Source organism: Palaemon carinicauda, chromosome 37, assembly GCF_036898095.1.
Source record: "Palaemon carinicauda isolate YSFRI2023 chromosome 37, ASM3689809v2, whole genome shotgun sequence".
Taxonomy (NCBI): domain Eukaryota; kingdom Metazoa; phylum Arthropoda; class Malacostraca; order Decapoda; family Palaemonidae; genus Palaemon; species Palaemon carinicauda.
The window spans coordinates 48,292,270-48,312,870 of NC_090761.1; the positions used below are offsets into that span (position 1 = coordinate 48,292,270).

A 20,601-nucleotide genomic window follows, 5' to 3' on the forward strand; every position below is an offset into this window, starting at 1 on the left:
CTTAGATATGAAGGTTCTAGGATTTGGATTTCATCACAAGCTATCTAAGGGATTAGTAACTTATTTTGATTTGTCTGTTTGAATGTTGATAGAACTTGATTATCAAAGCTGTGATAAAACACTGTAATGTGAGAGATACAGTTTTTATTTAGTTAACCTTTGTATGGATTTCTTATGAAAGTACAACTTAACTTTCTTATACAATGTGTATCTAAATGTCTAGCAGAGAAATTAGAATATGAAATGTATATTGTTTGCATAATAGATTATCTCATGGAACACATTTAAATAAAATCAAAATTTGGTTATTTATATGTCTATAACCTATCAGATATTCATACATAAATAGAAACCCTTGATATAATCAAACTGAGATTTTATGGTACTGCCAAGAGGCCATTTTAAGTTGTAAAACAAATAATCCGTAAAAGCCAATTTCTTTTATTATAGCCTATTTGTGTGTGCAGAAATTCTACACTTAAAGGTTGCTCATGTTTGGCAGAGGTAAGGGACAGTGACAATTCCCAGGAGAATGGCCTTTTTTTTTTATTTATGGTCAGTGCCCAAGGCCCCTCTCCATCAAGCTAGAAGACAACCAGATACATTTAGTTGGTTGATGCTTGGTTTAAAGGCTGCTCATGAATGGCAGAGGCAGGGGACAGTGACATTGCCCTATCAAGCAGGACTGTGCCCTAGAGACTGATCATAGATACATATGATCAGTGCCCAAGCCCACTGTCCACCCAAGCTAGGACCAAGTAAGGCCAGGTAATGGCTGCTGATGACTCGGCAGATAGACCTTTAGTCTCCCCCCAAACCCCACTTCCTAAGCTCACCAGGATGGTGAGGTTGCAGCGACCAAAGGACTAAGTTTGAGCGGGACTCGAACCCCAGTCTGACGTTCACCAGTCAGGGACAGTACCACATCGGCCACCATAACCTTGGGAAATGCTTTTCCCTGCTCCTCAGAAGTTCACTTACCTCGAACATATTACCATAGACAAGATGATGGTGCTTGACTGACTGCACAACTACCAGAGTTGCCACCAGAGGACCAAGAACTAGATGTGTAAGGACTTGTCGATATACTCACTAGAATGGAGAACTGAAAAGGTTGTTTGTCACTCTCAGACTCAATCACCTATCCAACTGCAAGATTCTTTGGAAGGCTAAACTGGGACCTATTCCTTATGACTTTGTGAGCGCCAAGTTCAAGCTAGTACCTCGAACCTTAAAATGGTTGAAGCAAATGCTCTTTCATTGTCTCACAAAGCAAGGGAGAGAGTGCCTTCTTCAGCACCCCTTCCTTTATTCTGCTAGTGATGAGGAAGAGTCACTGACGCACAAGCCTGTGATGTCATGTCCTCTTGAGATAAGCACTGCAGAGCTTCACAGGACACTAAAGCAACTCCTCTTGATTAGCACCCAATGTTTCATTAAGTTAGGGGATGGAGAAGTTCACACTGAGGGGCTATTAGTTTAATCCACGAATTGGGGCGCAAAACCAGAGATCCTCTAACCTCCAGAGTGGGTTAATACAAGTTTGTCCGTGGAACTCTCCAGTGCTATAGCTATAAAAAAAGGACAGTCTTATGACCTTCTCAAAGGCTCATGTGGGGCCAAAAATAATTTTTATTATTGGTCACATCGCACTCCAGGTGGGCAAGACTATTCAAAGCTCTTCACTTAATTGGAGGAGAGATCTGTGTTCTTAAGTCTGAAGACTTGGCACAGGGCATAGCTGCAGCCTTTCAGAGCCGTGACTGGGAGGTAAGACTAGGTGAATATCGATGTGTGTTGCTGTAAGTAATGGTTATATATTTCAGTTCTTTCTTTTTATAGCAAACTTATTTTTCTTCATAGAAGTGAAGTGCATCATCCTCCATTTAATAGATTACTTAGTTTATTTTTGTGTAGTTTCTTTGTGTTCATACCCGAAATGTGGTGTTAGTTATTTTATTTTGTATACTTGTTACCTTTATATGTTTATGCCTGATATGTCGGTGCATATAGTTAATCACCTTGGTTAAATATTAGCCCATCTTAGGGAGAATCACTACCAATTAATCAACTGATGATATCGGGAGTTGGTTGCAAGTTGGATATGAGGAGAAACACAGTTGAGTGATATGGCCTTTCCCAATCTGTTGTTGATTTAATTCTTCATTTCACAGCATCGAATAAGTTTTATTTATTATTCTACTGTTTTTATGTTCTTTGTTATACTTCCTGGAAATGTATATTATGTATATTCTATTTATTTTTGGAGAAAATCTCAACTTTTCTGTCTGGTATTCTTACCATGTTTCTTTTTTTCCAGATACTTTAATCGTTTCTGCCTCTCAAATGAACGATGGTAAAGGTAACCCTTCTTTTTAACCACTTTCCCACAACCCAATATCAACAACAGAACACACATAGTACTTTCAAATACTAGTCCTTCGGCTTTCAAATACTAGTCCATCAGCTTTCATGGAATTTCCTCTGCTTTGTCCTTAGGGAGAAGGTTTTTAAGTTCAGTCTCGTGTTTTGGAGCGTCAAACCACCCTCCCTTAAGTGTTCACTAGGATGTGTATCCTAGTCTTAGCTTGTGCATAGCCAAGGGCATAGAGTTACTGAGGTATTTAGACAATTAGACAATTGGTTTATCCAGTCCACCTCCTCAAGACAGCTCCTTCATCATCTCTACAAAGTTCTCTTCTATTGCCGTGTTCTGGGGATTATGGTAAACCTAGAGAAGTAACATATAAGCAGAGGCTTTAGTACCTGGGAATGTTGACATACCTTCCTCCATCAGTAGTGAATTTTTCCATCGCACAATTGCATCATCAGACTGGAGGGTAGCACGACTTTTCATGTCTTAACAACAACTGTTAGCTTAGCAGTGGCAACAACTTCTTTGGCATCACTTGTCCTTCAAGAAGCTCATTTTATACGGGAGTCGCCATCAGAGATCCCTTCAATGGTGTCGTGTAGAAACACTGGGCAGCAGCCACCATCCTTCCTCATCACTTGGTTCCAATGGACCAAGAGGTTGGGGATGATCTAATCTGGTGGCTAAAGGATGACAACCTCATTAAGGGAACTTCTGGAATTGTTGCTATTCACAGATGCATCAAGGAGGGATAGGGAACATACCTAAGGAATCAGATTCCCTTGGGTTTCTTGTCCAAGTAAGAGAAGAGCCTGCACATCAACCCTTTAGATCTAAAAACAGCATTCTTGGCACTGCAATTACTCCAGTCTTAGAGGCCACTCAGTAGTGTTGATGAGTGACAATACCGTAGTAGCATATGTCAACAAACAAGGAGGTGAAGCAGGCTCACTCTTTGGCACTAAACAACACAGTGAATTGCCAACAAGCTCAGTTGCCCGTTTCAAGTGGTAGGATCCGAATGGTCCCTTCGTCCTTTAGTGGCATAGTCTTTTGACTGTGGGGTTCCCTGTTGTTAGACATGTTCACCACAAGGCTCCATTTTCTGTTAGCTTGTCTTGGGCCATTTAGCAGCACTGGAGAATGTGCACCAACATCTGTAGGACAACTACGATGCCAATGTTTTTCTGCACTTTTGCCTGATTTTGAAGGTTAGTCAACCCGGTACTCGAGTATCCTAACCTTCTGAGTAACCCTGGTGGCTCCCAAGTGGCTATACAATTGATTAATTGAATCTTTCGCATTATACTCTTAAGAGTACAGTACATGACTACAGTTTTTTTCTTTGTTTGCAAGGATTTTCCCTTTTCTCAATGTTTTTAACTCGACTAAACATTTTTGTAGTAGCCTATTCACTATTATATATTGGCTGAGGACTATGAAACGTGAAGTAGATAATGAATGGTGAAGTATTGAATTAAAAGCTCAAGATAGAGACGACTAGCGAAATCTAGCGTAGGCCCTTTGTGTCAATAGGTGTAGGAAATAATGACGTTTGGATAGTTGGACTATATATTTTGGCTATTAAGCTTATAGAAGGCCTCATGTTGTATTTATCCTCTTCAGGTATTATTCTAGATGTATTCAGGTCTTTTTATAATTTAGATCTATTTATTTGGATTTAGATGTAGTGTTGCAGTTAGATGTAGTGTTGCAGTTTTTAGAGTCCACATTTTAAACTTTTGAGATTCTCCTTAAAGGTTCTTTGGCCAAAACCCTTTCTGTTGGCTTTGGCTTTAGCTATGAGTATTAGCTAGTTACACTTTTTCTAAGAATTTGGGGTTTGGTGTTGGTAATATTGTTTTGTCTGTTGTCTAGCTTTCAGGCCAATAATGACACCAATTTAAAAAGGCTTTGTAATTTTTCAACAATCTTTCACTGCAGAGAAAGTTGGGTTGAGTGTCAGTGAGGGTTGGCTTATTGGTCTGATTTGGGCAGTTATTAGTCATGTCCTCTTTCCCCTAGAATGGGATGTTTCATATCAAGTGTTCAGGTTACTGAAGCTCTCAGGACTGGATTTATGATTTTTGGCTATATAGCCCCATTGCTGGGACGTGTGGCCTCTCAGCAAATTGGATTCCTGGCAGGTGAACGTCTAAAAATTTGTTAGTAGGAGTGCAGCTACTTCCCTTAATTTCAATAGGAATCGTTTATTTTGAAAGGGTTTGGCTTTGCTCAATAATGGTTTTTGACAAGCGCTTATTAAAAGAATCACGGTTTTTGAATGAGTTTAGGCTGTATGGTATTAAGGTAGCTGCCTGCATTGTTCTAGTGTAAATTGCATTTGGAAGTCATTCGTATTCGCTTCGGGATTAAAATTTGTATTAGTTTATTGGCTCCCATGGCTGTTTATTTCATGATATTTCTGTTTGAATGTGTGTGGGACTTGATACTGTGGAACATATTGTAATTGGTGGCAAGTCTCGGCTGGCTGATTGGTGCAAGTACTGTATTTAGGTTGGTATATTGGGTTTAATCTTTCCCTCACATATTCTCCAACTTCAAAATGTGGAAGTCTGCCATATAAACCTCAAGTGAGACATCCTTTGAAATAAACCAAATTTTGATAAAACATTCTTTCTATACTCTCCTGAGGTTTATGTCATTCCCGTGTGCCTGAACACATCCTGATCAATGATGTCAAGAGGGTGTTGAATATGTTCTGATTTCACAGACTAAAATTGTGTACCCAAGCTAATATGCCATATCATTACCATATGCCGCCATATAGGTACAATACAATACTAAGGGGGTAAGGCTATTGAAGCGAAGGAAAAAGGAAATTTCATTTTCTAGGATAGACATCGACAATTAGCTGGCTTAGAGTTGGAAACCACATAATTTCATTATAGAAAAGTAAATTTTTGGCCAAAAATATTGGCATGCATGGGCATTCATTATGGAATCGTAGTTCTTATTGGATATAGGTACATGTATTTTATTTCGGGATTTCCTCTTACTGTTTTCCTTAAAGAATTTTTGTAATTGCAAAAATATTACTGTAACTTGTAAATTCATTTCAGTTATATAATTGTAAAATTTTAATTGTTTTGTCTAATGAGGGATTCCAAAATTGTAATTTACTGCACTGAAGTTTATTTAATCATATAAAAACTACAAAATAAATGTACACATTGATAACCAACATACCCTGAAGTAATAATTTATTACAAGTCCAGTCACAATGAAGAAAAAATTAACTATAACAATGAATACCATGAATGTTTATATGATATAACATGTACTTCTTTAGATGTATTTAAAGGTTGTAATTTTTAAAACAAAAAAAAACTATCCAATTGTGGATTACAAGACATGGTTTCAAATATCTAAACTTATAGAATACATCCAGTTACTCGAACTAAATGCAAAATTAAATCTAAACCCACACTACTACATTGCTCTGCTTCTACCATCATTCACTAGTGATAAATCAAGAAATTGGTTGCATGTAAAGATGTCAGGAGGAAATGCACCCTTACGATTACTGTACTGGGTTTTTATGTAAACAAAAAAAATATTTGTTCCTACACAAAACATTGTTCTTTAATAGCAATTAAGTGAACTAGAACTGCTGTTTAAACTTTTAAACAAGATGATTATAGTTGCTGTGGGAGCGGAGGGTACACCCCCCCCCATAGTTGCTGTGGGAGCGGAGGGTACACCCCCCCCCATCTTGCTAGGTAGACTTTTATTTCACCTGCAGTTCAGTATAGACATACTGCTCTCCTGCCTCTAACTTTTGCTGTTTGACCTTTTTCTTTACAAATTGCATTAGATGTTTATGAAGAATCCAAAAGCAGATATGTGGGTGTGCCCTGGGAAATCCAGCTAAAAATGTGACAGGTTTATGATAAAGTCCCTGGTAATTTTTGCAGGGGGTAAGACTACTCTCAATCATCCCCCGTGAAGAGTGTCAGGCTTAGTTTCCTCTGTATGGGTTCAGCTCACAAAGTAGTAGTCTAAGAGGGATTCCTAGACGTCAGACTTAGCAATGCCTTAACTAATGCAGAAGATCTATAGCTCCTTCTCTTCCAATAGTTTGAAGCGCTGTTTTTCCATTGGATTCTTTTGGGGCTGCATCTTTTGGAGTTTGCAAGTAGGTAGGCGAGACTGACTTCCCATTAGGGTGTGCTTTGAAGGGAGCACGCAAAAATAACACTTTCCTCCAGCAAAAGTAATACTCCGCCTGTTGCTGTTCTGCCTGAAACCCAATTTGCGGAGACCTTGACCTACAGAAGTTGTGGACTTATTGGGTATCTATATCCCATCAACGGACAAACTTGGCTCATTGGCTTTCGAAGATTTCCCTTGTGCGCCCTCCTCTTCGGCTGGTCCACCTGAAGAGGAGCGACAAGCGGTGGCTGTTAACGAGTCATTTCTTGCTAGGGGGGACGTGTGGTTTTCTACCACAAACGTCTCATAGTTGCCACCTCTGAAGTGTGGGTGCTCTTCTAAGCCCACCCCCCTATCAGTGTTTTCCCACACCAAAGAAGTGGTCACTGAAGCCCAGGAGGAAAGTTTGGCAAGTCTCTTGAGACCTTAACCAATCTCTCCCCCAAGTTTGCACGGGAGATGGTGCAATACCCAAACCAGCTCGGGAAAGTGCTTTGGTATGCTGCATAGGGCTCATGATCCTGCTAGCGCTTGATTGCTCATGGGACCGAGTCATGTACTGACGTTTGGAACGATACGCACTGCCCTCTGTCTCGCGGACATTTGTGTGACTTTGGTTTCGCCTTTAAATACAACTGTCTGAAGAGGTCTTTCAGTGATGGAGGAATAACTACTGTACCAATGTTTCTGCTTGCTAGGCTGAGTGGCAAAAGCTTCACACACAGGTGTGGGAGAGAATTAGATTGTAGTTCTACTCGTTATGCACCGTCTTCACATGGTTAGTCACTATGAGACTGTTCTCCATCTGCCTTGTTACAGCATGAACAGTCTCCTCACATTTAGACATCACGTACCAGGACCCCCTACCGCCTCTTCTTCACAAGAGACTGCCCCTATTCGAAGCTTTCTCAGGATTCTGACCATTATTCATCTGTTTCTTCTCATCAAGGTCAGTCAACCAAACGAGAGCCTCACGTCCACCTTGAGACTTCTATGCACTAAGCTCTTCCAATATGCCACGACCGGTTTATGTGGCATGACGTCAGTGACTCTAGATCCTTCAATGCCCTGAGATTGTCCTTCGTGCTGAAACCTTCTAACCGCTATACGATAGGATCCTGAAACAGGTAGTGTTACAGGACTGCTTTCAGCACATATTATGCAAGGTCCTCCTCAACATAGTGACAAACGTGCACAAAGCACCCAATTGCCATTCAATGCCACCCTCTCATCCTTGTCCCTCAGAGACCAAGGAACCTAGTGCATCTTCGGCCTCAGAGGGCATGAGAGCAAGAGACAGCTCACCTTCCTGAGGGGAGTCTGAACGTCGTTCGTCAGTTAGTTTTTCCTCTACTGTTCTCGGTCTTGGAAGATCCTTGATTCTATACACATCATCTACAACAGTGGAAGCAAAGAATCCCGAGACTAAGTCAATGTTCATCGAGGTTCTTGCACTCATTTGTGAGTTCAATCACCTCGGGGAGGCTACTACGGCACCCATCAAGAGTGTGATGGCAGCCATTTTTCCTCCTTGAGTTATGTGCTGGAAGAAGCAGATTAGCAGCACTGACAGCAAGTACCCTACCGGAGAGATTCGAGCACGAGGACATCTCGTTTATGGTTCCCGAGTCTGCTGCCCTAGCTAGCCTCCAAGAAACATCCTGAATTGACCCTTGGTCAGACAGTAGTGCATTTCGTCACAACTAAAATCCTGAGACAGGGAAGATATACATCAATTTAGTCCTCTCAAGCACACCAGTCAGCAAGCCAGTGGGCTAATTGGGTACCGAGAGAAGGGATAGAATAGCCTCCCACTTCAAAAGACAGGTGGGGCGAGAAGAGGCAGCAGCGAGTTTTTCCATCAGACAATTGTATCAGGAGCCTTGGGGATGCAGGGCAACCATTTACAAATCATCTAGAATTTTCAGCTTTACAGTGGCAGCAGTTTCTGTGAAATCTTTCTTCATTGGAGAAGCTCTTTTCATACGAGCCCCTCCTGCAGCAATCGCTAAAGTGCTGTCTGTAATGTCACTGATTAGGAGGCACCGATGCCCCCATAACTTCTGGTTCCTATGGAACGAGAAGTTTGGAACAATCTGGCCTGGTGGCTGAACAAATGAAAACCTCACCAGGGGAGAATAAACCAACTCTCCGCCTAAGGAGATGCGCTGTTTACAGATGCATCCAAGGAGGGGTGGGACTCTCACTCCAGGAACCAGACTGCGTTGGGAATGTGGTCTATGGAAGAAACACTCCAACTTATCAATCTACAGGAGATACAAGCAGCACTTTCAGCATTGCAAGTTTTCCAGCAGTTTGACAGGATGTTCAGCATTGTTAATAATAAACAAAGCTACCATGGTATGCTATGTCAACAAGGACACTGTTTTACAGTCCCTCTGCAAGCTGACAAGGCAAGCACATACTTTGGTATTAGAAAATGCACACTACCACTGACGTCACCAAACACACCAGTGGCGGTCATGACCATAAAGTCGGTCATTCTTTAAGTCACACAGGTTGCAAGTTGACAATTACCGGTGCAGCAATACATTCCAACTGCTCAAATATCTGGGTTCACAGTTCTTCACGGTAAGAAGGGCAAAGGTGGTGCAGGCTCTTATCCATGGAACACAAACTGCTACAGGACTTATCCAGGGCAGTACCAAACAGGTGTGTGAAGGGATTCCCCAACCTGTCTCTGCACGCACCCCTGGATAATTACCTCGCTAAACCAAACCTCCTCACACCACCAGACAAAAAAAAAAAAGGTGGAAATAGAATATGTGTCACCTAGAGAAGAAGATTTATAGCTTGATTTTTAAACTATAGAAAAGTGAGTGAACAGTTTTCTATAGAAACTCCTGAATTTTAAAATTTTTTGCAACCAATGTATGCCCTACAATCAACACTGGTTCAAAGTTACTTGATGTAACCAAGCTCAAGAAACCCAATATCCATTGGTTCTTTTTAATTGATAAAAACACTAAAAATACAAGCTAAAAGAAAAAGAAAGGGATTGAAATTAACTTGCACAAGGTGTGATGCAGAAGAGCTGTCAATGCTAAAGCTCCACACAATGAAATTAGGTTATTAACAGAACACTGAGTAGTTTAGTCAAAGTATAGTGGGGCCATTAAAGATACATCTTGGTAACTAAAGAGCAGTTTCACAGCATACAAGGCAGTTTCTAATTAATAGATGGTAATGAAATGAAATATTTACAAAAAGGTGAGGTACAATGCTAACATAATTGTTTATGAAATAATGGATATATATGATATAATATAATATAATTACTAGGAATCACATTTGACATCTCAACTGAGGTATAGTCCCTATAAAACTGAACACAGCTTTATCAGCAACAAGCACTGGAAAACCAAGAACTTTCTAACCGGACTAACACTTTGTTGCTTCCCACGTTATACACTAATAATATCTGAAAATTTTACAGGCCATATCCTTATAATTGTTTCATTATTTCTAAGTTTTTACAGTATTTTAATTAATTATATGATATCTATACAAAAAAATTTTAACCCTGGTCATTAGAACTTGGGGTAAAGTTTTTACTTAGAAATTTATACAAACAAATAATTACATCTTAAACAAATTCTTATGGTAAACCTGATCAAATTTTATTTAATAGCAAACATTTGAGCATGAATTAAAGCAAATAGGAATTTACTTCATACAAATTTAATTATACATACATATACCAAGGCACTTCCCCCAATTTTGGGGGGTAGCCGACATCAACAAATGAAACAAAACAAAAAAGGGGACTTCTACTCTCTACGTTCCTCCAGCCTAACAAGGGACTCAACCGAGTTCAGCTGGTACTGCTAGGGTGCCACAGCCCACCCTCCCACATTATCCACCACATTTAATTATGATTCAACTAAAATATTCTAGAAAAGAGGATAATTTAATTTGACATAAAAGGAATAATGTGCTAGCTTTTCCTGAATGGGAGGGCGACTTTACATTAACTGTGAAATTTTCCCAGTGAGATTCTTCCTTAAGTATTCAAGTTTATTAAAATAATAAACATGAATATCAGAAAAACATGAATTTTTGATTATTTCAGGTCTTCCCTGAGAATCATGTAATATTCCCTCTTTCAGTGGAAAAGCTTGAGTGATAAAAAATGAAGAATTCTTACAAAGATGTGTGCAAACCCTTTGTTCCCTTTATCCAAGATGCAGCAGAGAATAAATATTTGTAAACAAGTCTTGACCTTCGTAAGGTATCTTACAAATGTATGTGCTGTTTTTGAAAAATTATATGAAAGAAAGCATAAATAGGATATAAAATTAAGAAAATTAAATAAGCTGGAGATGACTCAAAATTACTTATAATAAGCAATTAATAAATTACTGTAGACTTTCCAGTAATACTAAAAATAACAAAAGACAATACATATGAGGATTTAAGGCTTGACAGTGTCTAAACTTGCTTTCATTTTCAACTTTCTTGGCTTACAAGCAAACAAACTGATTAAAGGATAAATTTAAAGCCCCATTCTCTGCTACACATGGCTGTCAATCACAGTCTTATTTTCACTATATTCTTACTTGGTCCATTCAAGATGGATTTCACAACTTTACATCTGGCAGCCTTTGCTTTAATATCTTTTAGCCTATAAACTTCATTAATTTCCTAAAATTTATTTGAATCCTTTTCTGTGGTCCCCCTACCTATCAAAATTATTCCTCATCAAATTGCTGCTCTCTTGGACCGTCTCATTTATATAAATTTTCATTAAAACGTCTCGCAAATCAACCGAGTCAATTCTTAGACTGCACGTAAAGTTTGAGAATATCCTTCAAACAATGATCCCGTACTTCAGTCTCAATTAACATTTCCAAAATCCTAGATGGAGTAATTTTTAGTGAAAGTGTTGGATAACTCATTATATAGCTATCTCCCAAATAATGTACATGAAAACTTCGACAGAATAAATAAGGTCTGTACAATAAATACATACCACAAAAATATATCACAGGCATTAAAGCAACAATATATACCATAATAGTTTTAGCTAGACAAATATTCTTCCCTAAATCTTGAGAATTTTACAAATCCAGGAGAAATCCCACACAAACTATCATAAGATTCCGGTGACATGATACTTGGAGTGGCTGTATCAATATCCATGCCCTCATTAGGGCACAAATTTTCTGGCATACCCTCAAATTCTCTATAATAATTTTCTATATAGAGCTTAGACCTGTAAAATAAATTCAGATATCAGTAACAAATATAAAAGTTATACTATAAGATTCTGAAGCAATCTATAATATCTTTTTGCTACTAAAACTTTTAAAATCTATTAAAACCACAAAATCATGTTACAATAAACTTGAGGCTAATGAAAGGGCCAAAAGCTGTATCTTGAACAAATTCTAACCCATATTTTATAGCCTAGAATGTGGCCATTATACAAGAAGTTTTATAAACTTTGGCCTTAGGCATTGCTACAACACAAGTTACAATTTTTACATGCTATAATACATTACCAAACATGTATGCAGGTTTAACAAACTTTGTTACCTTATGCCTATTTTGTATTCATAATACTGTAACCTGAAGTTAGTAAGCTATGAAAAGTGTAAACATTTTCATATGTATTTTTTCAAATAAACACATTAATTATCTACATGACCAATTTCATGTGCCGAATATCGACAAAACTATTAGCTCTTATGTCTCTCAAATAAAGTACAAGAAAGTAATCTAACAATATGAGCACCCTCTGGGATCTCATGTATGTATAATCTAATAAAGGGATGGCAAATCCAACGGAACGATTGGCGGTCCAGAGACCATTCCGATTCTAAGGGAGTCACCCGAAATAGGGCATCGGCTATGGCGTTTCTGACGCCTTCTAGGTGATCTCCTACAAGGAGCGACACAGGTCGAGCCCAGAAACCATACTTTATGTGATCCTGGTTGTTACAAACTATGCTTTAAAGATTATTATTATTTGCTAAGCTACAACCCTAGTTGGAAAAGCAAGATGCTACAACCCTAGGAGCTCCAACAAGGAAAATAGCCCAGTGAGGAAAGTAAAGAAGGAAAGATAAAATATTTTAGTAACAACATTAAAATAAATATCTCCTATATAAACTATAAAAACTTTAACAAACCAAGAGGAAGAGTGTGACCGAGTGTACCCTCAAGCAAGAGAACTCTAACCCAAGACAGGGGAAGACCGTGGTACAGAGGCTATGGCACTACCAAAGACTAGAGAACAATGGTTTGATTTTTGAGTATCCTCCTAGAAGATCTGCTTACCACAGCTAAAGTCTCTTTCCCCCTTACCAAGAGGAAAGTAGCCACTGAATAATTACAGTGCAGTAGTTAACCCATTAAGAGAAGAATTGCTTGGTAATCTCAGTGTTATCAGGTGTATGAGGACAGATGAGAGTATGTAAAGAATAGGCAAGACTATTGGGCATATGTATAGACTAAAGGAAAATGAACCGTAACCAGAGAAAATTTGTGTGATTTGGTGTCAGCTCTCAAACTTTGGAACAGTTGAAGGGGAAACCACAGTAGCAGCATGTTTTATTCCTCTCTCTTCTCCCAGAGAGAGAGAGAGAAAGAGAGCTTGTCTAAGAAGGGGGAAGAAAAGGGCAGTGCCCTTCTCTTCCAGCAGAGCGTATGATCAGGTCTCTACAAGAGTAGCTACAACTGATGTGTCTTCAAGGTAAGGGACAACACTTGGCACTCCCAAAAAAGGGAGGTTCCTAAGACTTGCAGTGTCTCTCCCACGGAAAGAAAACTGGTGGAAGTTACACGTATTGCAACTCCTATCGATCGGACTTAATGGTGACATCTATTTGTTCTTCTTTAGAAAAGATGACACGTTGAAGAAAAGGTGGGAGAGAAAGGATAACTTGAAGTTCGTCTTCTCAGTAGTAGTGTTGCCCAATAAAGACACTCGCAGGGTAGAGAATACAACAGCCAGGTGTACTCTTCTTCCAACAGGGTGACACTAATATCCAAGGAAAACTTCCTTAGGATCGCTTCGTAGTTGTCGTTGCCTGCCACACACACAAGGGATAGGACAGCACCAGACATACCACCCGACAGGAAAAAGCACGTTGGATAACGGCAGGTAATAAGGAAACTTCAACACAAATACAGTTAACAGGAATCAATTCATATCCTTCCTTTATCCATAAAAACCCCTGAACACTTCTGCAAGGCCAATTATTATATATATATATATATATATATATATATATATATATAAAAAAAAAAACATGGATGCCTTATAATACAGTACAAGATTACACTTCGGAGGCCGAAAACCGAAGCGGAGATGGGCAGAGCTTCCCAACCCCTGGTGACCAACGATGTCTGCCTTATCAAGTCGTACTTCTATTAAAGGTCAATGGTTTGTACTACGTGTAAGGAACAAATATATGCAAGTTTAACAAGCTTACAGAATAACATTTCTAATTTGTAACCAAATTCTCCCTTATAATTTAGGCTTCAAGAGAAAGCAAACAATTGAACCAAAATCAAGATTAAAATGGACAATTAAGTGGATAAAGAGAAGAGGAACCAAAGAAAAAGAGAAAAAACGGAAAAAATGTGGTTTGAGGTCAAGAAGGTAGCTGTGAGGAATACTCAATACTGTTTATAGTCGGCTGTGTAAGGCACTTTTTAAGTTAACAATGATTCAGGTAAAATGTTTGACAAATTTATTGATACTATACATAAAAACTTTCGAAAGTAATACTAACCTGTTTAGTAAGTAAGGGTCGAATGGGAAAAATGGTTCAAGAACTGTTACTGTTTCTATGTGGTCTTCAATCCTAGTTGCTGGGATTTGAAGACGCCTGTTGTTATCAATCACAGTATAACAGTAAACAACCTGATAGTGTTGAGCCACTGCTGCAAAGTTGTTTACAACAGCTGGGGCACAAACGCGTAATGGATTCAATTTACTATGAATAAATCTATCAAAGTTGAGGCTTCTTGCAAGACTCAGTGCTGAAATTTAAAGTTTTAAATTTAGTAATATTAACTCCTTGATGTTATTTACGCCTATCTAACAGGACAGATAGTTATTGTTCCTCTTTCTCTATGCTTTTTATCTTTATGTCAGGTGCAACTAAATTAATAAATAGCTTATATGAAATATTTCAGTACAACAAAAATTATTTTTAATATTTTTACATATCTTAATGTAAAACACAATTGTTTAAAAAGATTGAGACCTATACTCACTCTTTTTATTTTCAGTGTACTGTTTATATCTAAAGGTGAACACGTAAAACATTGTTTGGCAAGCAGAATAAAAAGGACCATGAAGCTTAAGATCTTCATAATTCCTTTCCGGTATTTTTTCCTGAAATGAGCACAAAGGACATTATAAACACAATAACCCGATTCACATATATAAAATAAAAATATAGTAGGTTGGCTGGGACAACAACCATCAGTTTAAATACAAGTTAAATCAATTCAAGGTACTTCCTCTTTGCATACATACACAGTAACCTAAACACATATTTGAGAACATTCAATTAGCAAATGAGTTAATGATCAAACAAGTTATAACTTATGACGAGGAAAAGTTTACTGTCATTCAAATGACAATAGTTCCTCCTCTAGAATTTCTGTACTGTATCTATAAACATACGAGTAGGGTACTATCATATGGACAAAAAATAAACATACATACCTGAGCATCTAGGTATTCGTTACACCAATCCCGTATAGACTCTAAACACGAATGTACATCTAAAAGAGTTACATGCTTTCCTCTGGCAAGCAGGCTACCAATGTAGGCCATAGCATTCTTTCGTATGCATATTGAGGTATTGATGTCTTTAAACTTGTTATTAATTAGGAAATCAGCAAAAAATGGTAAAAGTCCAGGTCGTAGTGAAATAATATAAAATAAGAGAAACTGTACATGTGAAGAAGCATGAGTTCGTAGTATAAGATTGGAAAAAACCACTTTTAGGTCACTGTACAACTTCTTAACAGATTCGACATCTTGTCTGTGTCCATCACATTCACATCTCCCCATTCGCTTTGGATCAAATTCTGAAGAACCTAACTTTCCAGGTCTACAATGTTCTAATTCTATACTCTCATTTTCTTTCGACTCAATTTCACGAAGGTGTTCTGGAGTCTTGGGAATATGAATGCCATGGGAGACATCATGAACATACTGCAACATTACTGACATCAGAATATCAAGCGTGTTGCCAGCTTTGTGTGTCATTGGTTTTGGAACTTGACAACTATCAAGCGCATAGTTGTCATCCTTTGATTTCGTAGCAGCACTTTCTTGCTTTCCTCCACAATCATCCACTTCCTGTAATTCAAAGGAAAAAGTTAGCTATACAGTGAAACAAGAATGCCCCCTAAAATCATTAAAGTATAAAATATTACATCAAATAGATTAACCTTCCAATGAATAATAAATATTGCAAATGCATGAGTACACAAAAGCCTATTTATAATACCTACCATATCAAATACATCTTCATCATCACTTGAATCAATAAGGTCTTCATCACCATCGTCATTTTCAGCCAGTTCTGACCTTGGGGCATGGACGTCAATTGTGATCATACTGGAAAATAATAATTTCATATTTCATTTATGTCCACTTTACAAACTAAAAAAAAAAAAAAAAACTGAAAATTAAGTAATACTTCTTAAAATATAAATATCAAGCATTTAATACAGTAAAATTGTAGATTTCTTTACCAGACATTATAATGTAAGTGTAAAGAATGACCAATGCATAAGTAGTAGAAAAGTACTGTATCTAAAAAAATTCAAATCTACATAACCTTATTGTGATGAGAGCATTTTATTTATATTCATCATCACCTACAATACTGTGCCTCACTTTCTCAGATCTCCACTTCTCCAGACTCCAGGTTTCCCAGTAAAATAATAACCCTCTTTACGTCGTTTCACCTTGTGTTATTCCTTCATATTGCTTCTCCTTAAATATTGCACACAAAAATTAAATAAACATCAGCCATTTCAAGAGACCTTAGGTCCGTCTTTCTGTTGCACAATAATGGTTAAAAATGGCTAAAAAAATTTTAAAGAACGAATATAATTTATATGCATTCAGCATCAAAATAGTATTACAGCATAATATACGTACACATAAAATACGCTGCCCTTTAGATCCTTCTCAATGCAGTACAGGTATGGTTGTTCCCTGACTGAAGCTCTGTTGACTTTGTTACAATTAATTTGTGAATATCCTCCTACTGTTAGAGATAAAATTAAAATAAACTAAAATATCTCTTTAATAACTTGGAACAAGGCTTACAATACGAGAAAAAAAATTCAGTGATGAGTCTCGGACAGCTCCCAGTTGTTTTGACATGGCCTACCGCCTCTAAGTATTTAGCTGCCTACAAGTATTCTGGTCTGGTGCATTTAAGTGTTGAAGTTATCCATCTGAATCTTGACAATCTTTATTGATTTTAGCCATAGCCACAAAAAGTAAAGTCACTGAATCCAAGCATTATGTTATATTGATGCAAGAGAAATTACACATAATCAAAAGCTAAGAAAGGGGGAAAAGTTATATACATTACACAATCAATAGGCTTGGCCCAGATAATGGTTTACACCATTATTCATGACAAAGCCTGTATTGTTTATGTTACTGAAGAGGTTCTGTTGTCTAAAACTTGTATAGAGAGGTGTAATTTATTATGAAATGGAGTGCTCATTATCCCTTTGTATCAAAAGGCTAACCAATAAAAGGATTCATAAGAACCAAATGCTGATCCAAGGGAAGGTCAACTCTGTCTGAAGACATATACAAAAAAACAAAAAAATGTCCAAATGAAAAGGATACTTCTTCTTTTAATCAAGAGCCATTCTAGTTTGCACATTCAGTGGAGTATTATAGTACTCGCCAAATGGTAGCATTATTTGTTAGCTAAGACCAATAACAAAAATATGCTGGCACTCACAGTATATGTCTGAAGGGGTTGACGTTAAATCTTCCCTATTAATTTACAACTGCTTCATAACAGACCCTCTATTTGAAATTTACTCCATTCTGGGGTCAAGGAAATAACCCAAAAATCTCAGTTTCCTCAAAATAAACTGCGCATTTAAAACGGTTCCTAGGTCACTGATCGTCAAGTGGCTGACTTTTGATTTGTCTATAAATCTGTACACTTCCAAAATGTTTAATTAGACTTACGTCTGTCTACTTTATCCAAGGCTGGCTTGTATCAAAATTATACTGATGATCATTTTATCTTTATTCTTCATTCAGGGCATAGTTGCATTTAAAAGCATTTGCATCATCATTTGCTTAGGAAGGAGACGAATAGGGAAAAGTAATAGTTTACAAAATTAGAATGATATGAAACTAGCTAGAAAGCTCAGAAGTTTATGGAGAAAGGGGAAAGAGCAATCAACTCTTGTCTTGCTGAAAGGAATTTCTTTGAACAGATATGAAAAGAGGCCTCCCCCTCTTCACCCTGTACAGTATTCATATCTATCATCTTTCAACCTGTCCTCTCACATATGTGCTACAAAAATACAATATTATCTTTACAGGATGAAAGAATGCAATACATGAACTGGAATATTCATGAACAAAATAACAAATCAAATACAGTACAGAAAATCCCCAAGATATGAACATTCGACTTATGGACTTTCAGAGATAAGAACATGTATTAGCAATAATGATTTAACTTCTTGTAAAATATTTTATTTTGTAAAACCAGCAGCAGGAATTCTTGAAAACACATGTAGGATAGCTCACTAGTGTTAGATAAAAACATCTGATTGAAATCAATGAAGATGAGTTATAAGCTAGATGACCAAGTTGATCATGTTGGATTTCATAACCCACTAATGGAACATATCTCGTTCATATGTAGGGGATTTACTGAATAACAAAACTGATACTCACTTGGCAATGATGACTTCTAGAACAGAAAGACGTAGATGTGGTAAATAACTGGCAAGGAGGAGAAGATTACGAGTGTAGACTGCATGTTTATGGACATGAAGTTGGAAATAGGGCATACTCTTTCTAGCCAGAATCAACAAGTTCTGCTGAGTCCTGAAAATTTATGAAAGTAATTTGAGAAGATGTCAACCCATAAGTTCTGTTGAGTCCTGAAAATTTATGAAAGTAATTTGAGAAGATGTCAACCCATAAGTTCTGTTGAGTCCTGAAAATTTATGAAAGTAATTTGAGAAGATGTCAACCCATAAGTTCTGTTGAGTCCTGAAAATTTATGAAAGTAATTTGAGAAGATGTCAACCCATAAGTTCTGTTGAGTCCTGAAAATTTATGAAAGTAATTTGAGAAGATGTCAACCCATAAGTTCTGTTGAGTCCTGAAAATTTATGAAAGTAATTTGAGAAGATGTCAACCCATAAGTTCTGTTGAGTCCTGAAAATTTATGAAAGTAATTTGAGAAGATGTCAACCCATAAGTTCTGTTGAGTCCTGAAAATTTATGAAAGTAATTTGAGAAGATGTCAACCCATAAGTTCTGTTGAGTCCTGAAAATTTATGAAAGTACTTTGAGAAGATGTCAACCCATAAGTTCTGTTGAGTCCTGAAAATTTATGAAAGTAATTTGAGAAGACGTCAACCAATACTGAACTCTATGACTAGAGGAAACAAAGTTTTCTTATGGTAATGACTTGCAAAACCTTGATTAACCAGATAACAAACTTTCTTTAAGAGGTAAGTGGGGTAAGAAAATATATTTAATTAACATTAACAAAAAGCAAACTTTATACAGGGTAATGAAAGCAGTATTATCAAATTTAAGCATCACTACAAATATCAATCCTTTTGCCAGTGCGCATGTGTGTTAAAAGCATAATAGCCTGATTGCACAATAATATGCGTGATCATAAAAAGTATTTTCGGTAACTAATTTGTACTAATTTTATTAGGAAACAATTCGGGTAAAATTACAACAGATATACTCTGCAAAAATCAAATTATTTGATAATAATTTATTCTTTTTCTATAGACATTGATCATTTACAACTAGATTTCAGAATCTGGCTCTTTAAACTTTACAAAAAGGAATAAATAAACTAAAGCATATATTATATCACTTCCTGAGTTTACACAAAATGTTATAGGTAATTACTCATCCTAAAGAAAAAACAATGTCACATTTACATTTTGGCCACTGGTCCAGTTAGTACTACATGATATTCAATTTCCATTCTGTCATATTGTTTGAGTAAAACTAAATCAAGAATTAGAGAGGCACTCAAAAGAGAGCACACCTTCAACACAGCAGCTTATTTCTCAACCTTTTGCACAACCTTGACCTTAATATGCAACAACTGGCATGGATTTTCATACACTCAAATATGAACCAAGTTTGAAGTCTCTGTGAGAACAATGTCCAAACTTATGGCTCATTACGTGAAGTGGACATTTTATTTTGTTCAAAATAAAATAAATTCTTCTACTTACATGGGAATGTCAGAATTTATTGTTATGATGGCAGAGATAACTCTGTTGTATACAGCAGCTTCATCTTTGCTAATGTATCCACCATTAACAAGAAGGTCACCTTCTTCCTCAACAGCTGTGGAAGGAAACATAAGTCATTAGACGCGTGTACTTTAATAAGAAAAAAAAAAGCTAATGAATTCTTTGGGTAATTAGGCTTAGAGGTTTTAATAAAATAAAATTATTATATGCAGAGGGGAAACCTATAAAATTAAACTAAATAAGCAACATCATCATACATACATACATACATACAAATACCAAGGCACTTCCCCCAATTTTGGGGGTAGCCGACATCAAACAAATGAAACAAAAAAGGGGACCTCTACTCTCTACGTTCCTCCCAGCCTGACAAGGGACTCAACCGTGTTCGGCTGGTACTGCTAGGGTGCCACAGCCCACCCTCCCCCTTTATCCACCACAGATGAAGCTTCATAACGCTGAATCCCCTACTGCTGCTACCTCCGCGGTCATCTAAGGCACCAGAGGAAGCAGCAGGGCCTACCAGAACTGCATCACAATTGCTA

At 37.4% G+C, this 20,601-nt stretch overlaps 1 protein-coding gene across 1 annotated transcript; it reads right to left on the bottom strand.

Moving 5' to 3' along the window:
- Positions 1-10,389: 10,389 nt before the first annotated feature.
- On the bottom strand, positions 10,390-20,166 carry LOC137629300 (RNA polymerase I-specific transcription initiation factor RRN3-like). The gene is made up of 7 exons (XM_068360558.1): positions 20,036-20,166; positions 18,495-18,647; positions 16,055-16,160; positions 15,258-15,899; positions 14,801-14,921; positions 14,314-14,563; positions 10,390-11,786 (listed from the first exon to the last, which is right to left on the bottom strand). Exons 1-7 carry the CDS (start codon positions 20,164-20,166, stop codon positions 11,594-11,596), a joined length of 1,596 nt encoding a protein of 531 aa, XP_068216659.1. The 3' UTR covers positions 10,390-11,593.
- Positions 20,167-20,601: the final 435 nt, after the last annotated feature.

Coding starts and splice junctions, on each gene's coding strand:
- LOC137629300 (XM_068360558.1), bottom strand. CDS start 20,166: ATGTTTCCTTCCACAGCTGTTGAGGAAGAAGGTGACCTTCTTGTTAAT. Junction 14,564..14,800: donor GTACACTGAAAATAAAAAGA/GTGAGTATAGGT, acceptor TTTAAATTTCAG/CACTGAGTCTTGCAAGAAGC. Junction 11,787..14,313: donor GACCCTTACTTACTAAACAG/GTTAGTATTACT, acceptor TTTATTTTACAG/GTCTAAGCTCTATATAGAAA.